General features: G+C 35.5%; 1 protein-coding gene across 1 annotated transcript in view; it reads right to left on the reverse strand.

Moving 5' to 3' along the window:
- The window catches only part of LOC136031127 (aryl hydrocarbon receptor nuclear translocator homolog), a gene marked incomplete at its 3' end in the record, with an annotated part of 112,238 nt that extends 105,179 nt beyond the window's left edge, over positions 1-7,059 (reverse strand). Inside the window, 1 exon segment of the mRNA XM_065710444.1 lies at positions 6,692-7,059. Within this exon segment, the coding sequence (XP_065566516.1) occupies positions 6,692-6,957 (266 nt within the window).
- Positions 7,060-11,993: the final 4,934 nt, after the last annotated feature.

An 11,993-nucleotide genomic window follows, 5' to 3' on the forward strand; every position in this document is an offset into this window, starting at 1 on the left:
TTTCTGAGACTCAGATCGATCTACTGGTATAGCATTCACGAGGCAGTTACATTAATTACCAAAACTTATGGTTTCAGCTTTTGCATACGGTTTCCGCACTTGAAGACTTTAAGGTTACAGTCTTTCGACTTTAGATGAAAGAGCATCTTTGTAATTGTCAATGTAATGGGGAAGGTAATTGCAGATGTAGACGCTCATCCAATTCTACTCAATAAACTTACTGCTGAATTAGTAGAACTAATTCTCTTCCTTGTACGACCCTACTTCGCCAATCTAAATCATTAATCAGTGATATTTTTCTGTTTTTATTCTTTTAGCTCTACGTTAGTCAAGAAAACACTGTTTCTGTAATAAAAAAATCAGCACGTTCTGTAGAATAAGCTTCTAAATTTACATTTTTCCCCATGAAGGTAAAGAGCGATGTTGAACTTAAAAGGGTAGAATTCTAGATCAGCTCTATCTTCGAAAGTGGTTAGGTTAGGAAAATTAAACTTTCAGTGATCGACCTATAGACTAAGTATGCCCCGGGAAGATGTTTTCAAGTACCTATCCCCACTCCTTCTGCCTCTAGAGGGCACTCGGTATTTGCCTAGCGAACTAACTGGGGAGAAGGAAACATGTTAAAAAAGCAATTCTTACTTCATAATATGCAGAATAATCATAGTTAAGACATTTTGCATACAGCCTCGCTACACTTTATCCCAACCCCTCCTAATATGCAAATATATAGCTCAAATTATACATTTACCATGCATTCTGCCGCCCGTAGCTTGTTTTTCCAGTTTTTCTTTCGTCACAGTTGATCCATTTTATAGGTACACGGGTTAAAACAATTTAGACGCATTGAGAGAATAGATAGGAAACATAATTTGGGTTATGTATTTGCACATTAGAGGGGGGGGGGGTGAAGTATAGCGACGTTGCATGCAAGATGTGTTAACTATGATTTTTCTGCAATTATTATGAAGTAAAAAATGTTTTATTAACAATTTTCTTGGGCGGAACATTTTGAGAATGTGCTAAACCGAGATACAGTTGCAGGAAAAGATATAGATGAAAATGAAAAAGTTTGTGATACCTTGGATGTGAAGGAAGATTTGTTTTGTGAGGAAGAATTAGTGACAGTACTAAAAGGATTAAAAAATAATAAGGCTCCAGGTGCTGATAGTGTGATAAATCAGTTTCTTAAATATGGTGTCTCTGAGGTTAGACATAAGCTACTGAAGATTAGGGATGTGATTTTTGAAAAAGGGGAAGTACCTAATGATTTTAGGAAAACCTTAATTAAACCACTGTATAAGAAAGGCGACAAGAGTGAGTGTCGTAATTATTGAGGCATTAGTCTGGTCTCTGTAGGTAGGAAATTACTTAGTAATATGATATTTTTTAGACTGAGAGATGCTGTAGACGAAGTTTTAAGGGAAGAACAGTGCGGTTTTAGAAAAGTTAGAGGATGTGTCGACCAAGTTTTCATTCTTAGGTTAATAACTGAGAAGTCCCTTCATTGTCAAACACCTTTGGTCCTCAGTTTTATCTATTATGAGCAAGCTTTCGATTCTGTTGATAGAAGAGCGTTAGCAAAGGTCTTATCCTTATATGGTATACCAGACAAATACATTAAAGGGATTTGTGCTATGTATGAGACTAATACTGCTAAGGTTAAGCTAGGAAATAAGGTTAGCAACTGGTTCTGTATTAAATCAGGAGTTAAGCAGGGCTGTGTTCTATCCCCCTTTAAATGGATCATTTGATGGGCTTCGTCTTAAGGAGCACCGGAAAGGCAATTGGAGACCAAGGAATCAAATTGGGAGGAAAAATGCTCCTGGACTTAGATTATGCTAATGATTTAAGCATATTAGATGAAATTATGAGCAAAATGAATGAATTTTTAGATGTTTTGCGAGTTCAGGGTGCTAGAATAGGCTTCAAAATTAATCAAACAGTTCGTGGTAACGAACTGTAGTAAAGAGCGACTCGGCTCAATAGTAAACGAAACTCTAAGAAACGGAATTTTGATGCTAAAATATACATAAAAAGAATCGGATTTTCATGCTGATTTTAAATATATAAGTTTCATCAACTTTAGTCTTTGTCATCAAAAGTTACGAGCCTGAGAAAATTTGTTTTATTTTGGAAAATAGGGGGAAACACCCCGTAAAGTCATAGAATCTTAACGAAAATCACACCATCGCATTCGGCGTATCAGAGAACCCTATAGCAAAAATTTCAAGCTCCTATCTACAAAAATGTGGAATTTCGTATTTTTTGCCAGAAGACAAATCACGGGTGCGTGTTTATTTGTTTGTTTGTTTTTGTTTTTTGTTTTTTTCAGGGGTCATCGTATCGACCAAGTGGTCTTAGAATGTCGCAAGAGGGCTCATTCTAACGGAAATGAAAAGTTCTAGTGCCCTTTTTAAGTTACCAAAAAATTGGAGGGCATCTAGGCCCCCTCCCACGCTCATTTTTTCTCCAAAGTCAACGGATCAAAATTTTGAGATAGCCATTTTGTTCCGCATAGTCGAAAACCATAATAACTATGTCTTTGGGAATGACTTACTCCCCCACAGTCCCTGGGGGAGGGGCTGCAAGTTACAAACTTCGACCTGTGTTTACATAATAATAATAATTTATTCCAGAAAAAGCCCGTGGGCCATAGGAAAATTACATAACAACAAACAAACAACAAATTAACTACATTAAATTAATATTATTTAAAGAAAACGCTCCCGATGTGCCGCTGCAATCCTTACAAATCTTGCTATCCTTTTAATACTCATGAAATTTGTCTCTTTCATACTATCTAGGATCCATACCTCATTCAATTTTTCTTTACCATACATCTCTCGCCTCCAATCATTCAATTCGACACATTCACACAAAAAATGTATTAAACTTTCATCCTGATATCCGCACATAGGACAAGCAATAGATTCTACCTTCTCCCCTTTTCTCCCTTGATACTTTCTTTTCTCCCCAATCAAAACTCCATTTCCCCTCCAATCCAAATAAGCCTTCAAATCCTCTCTACCTAACCCAACCTTCCAAAATACCTCCTCCCCCCAACTACCCTTTATCTGTCTATACAATTTTAACGACCCTGAACGATCCAGACTTGCCCACCATATCTGTATTTCTTGGATCTTCAACTATATAACGATAACGATAACCTTAACGATAATTCAACTTAATAATGATTCATATAATAATCGTTATTGGGAAGTGTAGAGACGTTTTCAGGGGGATTTTTTTGGTTTTGGGGGTTGGGCTGAGGGGAGGGGGCTATGTGGGTAAATCTTTCCTTGGAGAAATATGTCATGGGGGAAGAGAAATTCAATGAAAAGGGCGCAGGATTTTCTAAAACTACTATAAAAAAAACAATGAAAAAATAAACATGAAAAAGTTTTCTCAATTAAGGAGAAAGTAAGGAGTAGCATTGAAGCTTAAAACGAACAGAGATTATTACGCATATGAGGGGCTCTAAATATACTTTAGCATAAATAGCGAGGTATTTAGGAGGAGATAAATACCTCGCTTTTTATACTAAAGTATTTTTAGTAATTTCAACTATTTACTCTACGGCCTTTCTGATTCAGGGGTCATTCTTAAAGAATTGAGACAAAATTGGAGGGCAACTAGGCCTCCTTCCCCATCCCTTATTTCTCAAAAAGGTCTGATCAAAACTAAGAGAAAGCCATTTAGCCAAAAAAGGAATTAATATGCAAATTTCATTTTAATAATCTGTTAATCTGATTCAATACAAAAAATTCAATAAGATTGGACAAGTCCTATGGTGGAGAGCCAAAATCAAACATGCATTAATTCAAAAACGTTCAGAAATTAAATGAAAAAAAACTAGTTTTTTTTTACTGTAAGTAAGGAGCGACATTAAAACTTAAAACGAACAGAAATTACTCCGTATATGGGTTGTCCCCTCTTCAACACCTCGCTCTTTACGCTAAAGCTTTTAATTGTTTTAAGAAGTAGAATTGTGGCAAAGAGTCAAACTTTAGCGTAAAGAGCGAGACGTTGAAGAGGGGACAACCCATTTCATATACGGAGTAGTTTCTGTTCGTTTTAAGTTTTAATGTCGCTCTCCTTACTTACAGTTAAAAAAACTAGTTTTTTTTTCATTTAATATTAAGAAGACTAAGTCACTAAGGCTAGGAATGAGTGAAGATGAAAAGGTGACATTGGGTAACGAAGAGATTGATCAGGTTGGCAGCTTCACTTACCTTGGTAGTATTATTAGTAAAGACGGTGGGAGCAGTGAAGACGTTAAAAGTAGAATAGCTAAGGCTCAGGGTGTTTTTTCACAGTTAAAAAAAAGTTTGGAAGAATAGGAAGATAAGTTTGCAAACCAAGATTAGAATATTGGAAGGTACAGTGATGACAGTGGTCAAATATGGCTTTGAAGCATGGGCGCTCCGAAAAGCAGACGAAAATTTACTAAATATTTTCCAGAGAAATTGCCTACGGATTGTTCTGGGTACCCGGCTGGCTGACCGTATTTCAAACAGTAAGTTGTACGAAAAATCTGGTTCAGTCCCGCTTTCTAGGGCTATAATAAGATGGTTAAGCCACGTTCTGCGGATGAGGGATGACTTATTGCCGAAGATTGTCCTTTTTGGCCAACCGTCTGCGGCTATACGGAAAGCAGGTCGTCCTCGTTTGGGTTGGGAGGATGTCATAAATAAAGATTTAAAGGAAACGGAAACTTCCTCGGAGGGTGTAAAGAAAGAGGCCTTCAATAGATTAGGTTGAAGGAGGAGCGTGCGTAGCCGTGTTGGCCTTAGGCGGCTTTGTGCTGCAGTGAGTTATTAGTAGTAGTAGTAGTTAGTTCTCTAGGTAGATACCGGACACTGACCTTTCAAAATCTTTGTGTTACAAAAGTGAGACCTTGCAAAATAAACCTTCTGCTTAAGTAAAGTACAAGAAAAGTATATTCAGCTTAACAAATTTGCTCAATGCTAACTTGAGGTTTTAAAGAGTTACAAATTCATTTCCTAGATTTAGGAAAAAAGGCCATTGACATGACTTAAAATTTTACTCAAATAACAGGAATTCCATTTTCAGAACTACAACCGGAGAAAAAGAAAATTAAGGTATAATGTTCTTCTGTCAAAATTCAAATTTCTAAGACTTAGAAATCAGAAGAGGGTTAACATAGTAGCTTTGCAATATCTTCCCAAAGTTGTTTTTTGACCCTGGATTCATTACCATAAGTTTCATTTTCCTAACTTAACCCCTTTCCGAGACAGCAAAAAGTAGATCGTCTAGAATTTTACCCTTAAAAGGAACAGCTAACACCGTACTATCTTTCGCTTCAACCCCCCTGCTCTCTAAACTAAACTTTGCAATGAATTGACGTTAGTAGTAATTACGGCATGGTTGTTATTAGCAGAGTTAACAAGCTTTGTTTGTTGCATTCGAAAGCCGGTTTGACCTTGCAGCCTAGTTTTTAATAGTTTTCATGCACATTTTAAGATAAAAGGAAGTACAAATTTAAAAGTCTATCAAGTGCAACGTCGAGTGTATTATAGCAACTCTTACTACTATTAAAGATCGCTAAACATTTGGGGATTTTACCAGGCCAGATATTATCTCATTATTAACTCAGATATTATCTCACCAGGGCCAGATAAGTCTCATTGCAGGTCCTCGCTTAGTCAATAAAACCATCTTCCAACCCCATTAGATTACTGAATAGCCAATAAGATTTCTGATGGAGCATTGATTTACATATTTCATACTAATTAACTTTATAAAAGCTATTAATCCTCTATAAACAACTTCTAGAAACAATTTTTACCCCCTCCCACAACACTTGGCGCCAATTTTCAATTTTTATGTGGGGAAAGGGAAATATTTTTGATGAAGGCAAAAAAAGACATTTTTTATCGGTCAATGTTCCTATTACCTGAACAATTGTTTTGAATCATGAAACTACTGTTAATAGATGCATTTTGACTTTTTGAACATCTTTTCTCTCTTGCAAAACTACCGCAAACCCACCGTTATGGAGTTGCTCCGGCCCAAATATTCTTGTATTTATACGTACAGAATTGCAATCATTTCCGTTTTCGTTGATCGGATATTTGAAATCGCGAATCTGTAATAGTTTAGAAACAAACTTGGGCTATATATTTGCACATTAGGGGGATGGGGGTAAAGCATAGCATATATTAAATACGTAAACTAACCATTGCTGCATTTAATATATGCTATGCTTTACCCCCCCTCCCCTAATATGCAAATATATAGTAACTCCATAATGGTGAGTTTGCGGTAGTTTCGCAAAAGAGAAAAGATGTTCAAAAAGTCAAAATGCATCTATTAACGATAGTTTCATGATCCTAAACAATTGTTCAGGTAATAGGAACATTGACCTTTTTATCTAGGGGGGGGGACTATTTTGATTTTACCTAATGAATAAGCCAAAAAAGCTATTTTTTCAAAATCTAGGTGACAATTTCCAATCCCCATTGGCACATCTGTCCCAAGGTTGCGTGCATCCCTGGTTGAGAATCCCTGAACTGGACCATTGTATTCTTTGTGGTTATACGGTACTCTTCCTTAGAACAGTTCAAATAAATAATCTATACACCAATCAATTCAAATAACTTTTCCGTGGAAAGAGATTTCTCGTAAGTTAAAACTAGTATTAAGAATTGATAATGATAAAACTAATTACCGAGATCTTTTTGTATGCCCAGGTGAAACAGTTAATCCTGAATGATGAAGTCCCAATGGTGGACCTATCACACCTTCAATTCCTGATGACCGCATAGCCCCAGACACAGGGCTAGCAATTCCGAGCGGAATCATTTGTGAGTGTTGAGGCACAGAGTTTAAATCCAAATAAGTGGGATTTGTTACTCCAAGCATATCCATCTGTACACCCGCATATTGGGGCAGGCCACTTGTATTTGTACCGGATGTGGATGCATATGAGAACATGATATGACTAGAGGGAACACAACACTACTAACAGAATGAAAGACAACAAGTCATAAATTTCTCATGTGAGCGCTTCGACGACTAGCGCAAGACTGATTTGTAATTTGTGTAATAGTTACAGCCGCAATGGGTCTGCTCTTGTGAACTTATTGGCCTCGGAGGTGAAATCAACAGACACGCTTGTAAAGAAAAATACACTACATGAGGTACATAATACCTGGCAATGGATTTGCAACTAATAATAAGCTGTTTCAACAATTAAACAAGAACAAGGCGAAGCTTATTCTAATAAATCTTTGATAATGGACAGCTGTAAATTGAAATAGCCAGCAAAAATTTCAAACCTTACATTAGCTGGGGGGAAAAGGACACACAAGTCGTACTACCCATACTAAAATGAAATTTTCCTTGGTTTTCAAAATTGGAGGACAGTAAGCCTCCATGTAAGGGTTTCTAAATGGAAAACCTTTTGGTTGTCGAATAATCTAGTTTGTGGTATTTCTGCCCTGTTCGGGTTAATATCGACGTTTTACGGCATAAAATGATAGAAAACGTCACTTTGACAAGGCGTGGTCTAATTCATGAATTAAAAAAAAAACATATTTCCACTTCCGGTCAAGCGAAAAATGAATCTTTTAGCGGTATTCTACAACCAATGGGGTGATACGATCACCCCTGGAAAAAAAGAAGAAAAGACACTTCAGTGGTGGATATGCAAAAATGTGACTTTCCTCGCTGTTCAAGCTGGTGGATTATAGCAACCAGAATGACCATTTTGAAGAGCTTCGGCAAGGGCGTATACAGGATTTTTGTTCAGGGGGTTAATTCAGAAGCGGGGGGGGGGGGATTTCACGACAAAATTTAAAACACACATTAAAAATTTCCTTATAGCCTATGAATTTTGGGTCAATGTTGGTATTACCTGAACAATTGTTTTGAATCATGAAACTACTGTTAATAGATGCATTTTGACTTTTTGAACATCTATTCTCTCTTGCAAAACTACCGCAAACTCACTGTTATGGAGTTGCTCCGGCCCAAATATTCTTGTATTTATACGTACAGAATTGCAATCATTTCCGTTTTCGTTGATCGGATATTTGAAATCGCGAATCTGTAATAGTTTAGAAACAAACTTGGGCTATATATTTGCACATTAGGGGGATGGGGATAAAGCATATCATATATTAAATACGTAAACTAACCATTGCTGCATTTAATATATGCTATGCTTTACCCCCCCCTCCCCTAATGTGCAAATATATAATAACTCCATAATGGTGAGTTTGCAGTAGTTTTGCAAGAGAGAAAAGATGTTCAAAAAGTCAAAATGCATCTATTAACAATAGTTTCATGACCCAAAACAATTGTTCAGGTAATACCAACATTGACCGCATTTTGTTATGTTTTTACGAGTTAAGGAAACAATTCGGGTGGGAAAGGGGGCTCAAGCCTGGTAACCCTCCTGGATACGGCCTTGGGCTTCAGTTTTATTTTTATTTTTTACTAAACACAATAAAAAGATATGAAGTAATCTCTAAACCATCCCATCCTATATTAATCTTAACCTGTCTGAGGAGGGGACCGAACAGTCCCATATATCCCTGGCCTTATTATCTGCGCTTCGTGGTAATATGTTTTATATTTCTTTTTTTTTTGCCGAAGAACTAAAATATTGGATTGCAATTTGAATTTTATCGAAATTTGAATGCGTTATTCAAATTTTCTTTCGCCAAGTGCAGATAATTCTTTCAATATCTTTCTTTTAAGATCTCCTAACACAAAATTTTGGTGTCTCGAGTTTTTCAAATAAAAACATTAAATAATGAACTAGGAAAAACTATTTACGTTTTAAATCTAAAATAATGGTCACTCACCTCCCCCATCGACATGCCTCGTACAATTTCTTATTTCCGTGTGATTTACCTTTTTTGGCCAAAGTCTCAAGCTTTGCCCCCCCCCCCCGTTTCAAAAATAGCTAGTGTTTCGTGCTTACTAAAGATAAACATTTGTCAGAGAATTTCAAAGAAAACAAAACTAGTCGAAATTCGCGAACTGAGGAATTCCTCATGCAGCCTTCTGTACGAGCTCATTTCGCAAGATTTCTATTGAAAAAAAAGATCAAATTAAGGAAAAAAAAAATTTCAACTGAAAGTAAGGAGTAACATCAAAACTCAAAACAAACAAAAAATATTCCTTATATGAGGGGGGCTGTCCCAGCCTCCACCCTCGCTCTTTACGTTAAAGTCTTAAAGTCCTTTAAAATACTTCTTATGCAAGTTCAACGGGCCTTGTGTTAGAGCAGCCTTTCGTAAACAACGATGGCACAAAAAAATAAAATCAAACTTTAGTGTAACGAGCGAGAGTAGAGGAAGCAGAAGCCCCCCTCATATAATGGAATAATTCCTGTTTTGTTTTATGTTTTAATGTTGCTCCTAATTTTCAGTTGAAAAATTGTTTTTTTTAATTAGTTTCCAACCGTTTGTGTAATTATGTCATGGAAACCTCTTCCATCCCTCTCCCGTGTAAAGTCCCCCTGTAAAATTCTACCAACAACTTTCCTACCTACGGAAAGTTCTCCTGTGGAAACTTTCGTCCCCCAGAAAAAACTAAAAAAAATTCGTATATTTCCCAATAACAAATACTATAAGAGAAGAATGGGTTGCGTAACTTGCAGCCTTTACCCCAGGAACTATGAGGGGTCATGTCATCCACAAAGGCTAGTTATTGGACCTTTCAACTATACTGAATCAAATGGCTATCTCAAACTCTTGACTTATGCCTTTTGGAGGAGAACTTGGCTTGGGAGGGGGGCTAGTTGCCCTCCAGTTGGTCACTTAAAAAGGGCACTAACACTTTTAATTTCTGACCAAATGAGCCCTCTCCCGATCTTTTAGGATCAACGGTTCGATGCAATCACCCTGAAAAAAATAACAACAAATAAACACACATCCGTGATCTTTTTCCTCGCAAAATAAAAAGCAAAATTCCACATTTTTGTATATTAGACCTTGGAATTTCTATGGTAGGGTTATCTAATATTCTGAATCTGTTGGAGTAGCTTTCATTAAGATCGGTTGACTGCGGTTGACTTTTGAGGATATTAAGTTACTAAACTTTATATTTTTGAAATCAGCATAAAAATACAATTCTTTTGATGTATCTATTGTTATTAAAATTCAATACATATATATATATATATATATATATATATATATATATATATATATATATATATATATATATAAATATATATATATAAATATATATATATATATATATAAATATATATATATATATATATATATATATATATAATATTATATAATATACAACATTATAGATATATAATATATATATATATGTTTTTTACAGTTTTGGTTGCTACTGGGCCAAGGTGCTCCTTACTTAGAGTTCCTTACCACGAACTGTTCGACAAATTTAGTTTATTGCACAATAAATGAAAAACCCATGCTCAAGATGTTATACAAATGTATAGCTCCACTAAAAAATTTAATAAATAAAGACAACTATATAACTGCTGAGGTTTTCCATTTGAAGTCTAAAGTATTCAAGATCAAATGCCAGATACACTTAGCTGTCTTTATCTATTAATTAATGTCATAAACGAAGGAAATTACAATGATATGCTTCATCATCATCACTGAAAAGAAATTGAGACAATAAGAAAAAGACATCTTATACAATACCCAATATCATTAATTTACTTAACTTTAAAAAAATGAACACAAAGAGATACCGCAATTGATATGATTTGACAAAATGCCGGCTCACATAAAATCTCCAAATATCATCCTTAAAGGATTGGCTGTTAACTTTAGATATGGTTTTCACGACCCAAACATTGCTTACAGCCTTTAAGCAAATATCCAATGGGAATATGATAAAAAAAAAAACATCTCTAATATTCGCTGGGTTTATAATAGTGTAAACATTCACTGATGTCAAAATAATTTTTATGGGTTCACTTGACCAGTTAAGTGAGTGATTAGTCTTGGTAGCCCCTTCCCAATTTTGAGAATTGATCATATTACTACTGTAACACCTGACTAATCACTTGCTATATACCTTTTTTTAAACTTGCCTGTTGGAGGACAGGCATAAAAAGCCATGGCATATACGCTTTGTAAAGATAGAAGAAAAATTGTCCCCCAGCACAAAATTCTAGGTTGCCTTACCCTCAAACAAAACTGACTCTGGAAGTTTCAACTCGATGCCCCAGTCGTGAAACAAAACAGCTTCGGGAATTACAAATTCGAGAATAATCATTTACAAAAAGAGAAGGCTGCATTTCTCTTTAACCGAATTCTCTGTCCGTCTACACGCGTAAATCTTTTACCCAAACATAAATATACGTACAATAAAAATGTTAGACTTAAGTGTATGGCCTGGAGATGGAGAGTCAAATGCTCTGCCGTGTGAGGCAGCCGAGCTTGATATACACCTTCGCTGCAACAATATCACAGGTTCCCATAAACTTTTTCTTTTTTTTTTTTTTTTTTTTAACTTTACCAAATCCATCAATTATATATGTATTTATCCTCTACAGAAATTTATGAAATAGTTTAGAAAACTTAACTTTCTTAGCTGAATCTGTTTGCCTCGATTTATGCTAGCGTTACGTGTACAACTTTATTGCCAGACTTACGTATTTACTAGGCAACATCCGTAACTCTAGAGAAAACCCACTTGTTTTAATTAAATAGTAAGTTTAAAAAAGAGTTATTTTGATGAAAGTAAAGAGCGAAGTTGAAAACTAAAATGAGCATAAGTAATTACTTTGTAACCTTTACAACATAATCTATACCAATGAAACTAGCTCAATTAAATTGACTCAATCAATTACGTGATTTTCCCCTATATTTGTAAACTTATACAAAACTAGCACATTACTGAGAACACGAAAGAATCCATTGTTTTAGAAAAAATCTAAAAACGCATCAAAAATTTCTTTATATGCATTTTTGTTACGTTTTTACCAGTCGGACAGACATTTTGGGAGTTGGAGTTCAAAC

This window comes from Artemia franciscana, chromosome 9 (genome assembly GCF_032884065.1).
Source record: "Artemia franciscana chromosome 9, ASM3288406v1, whole genome shotgun sequence".
NCBI lineage: Eukaryota > Metazoa > Arthropoda > Branchiopoda > Anostraca > Artemiidae > Artemia > Artemia franciscana.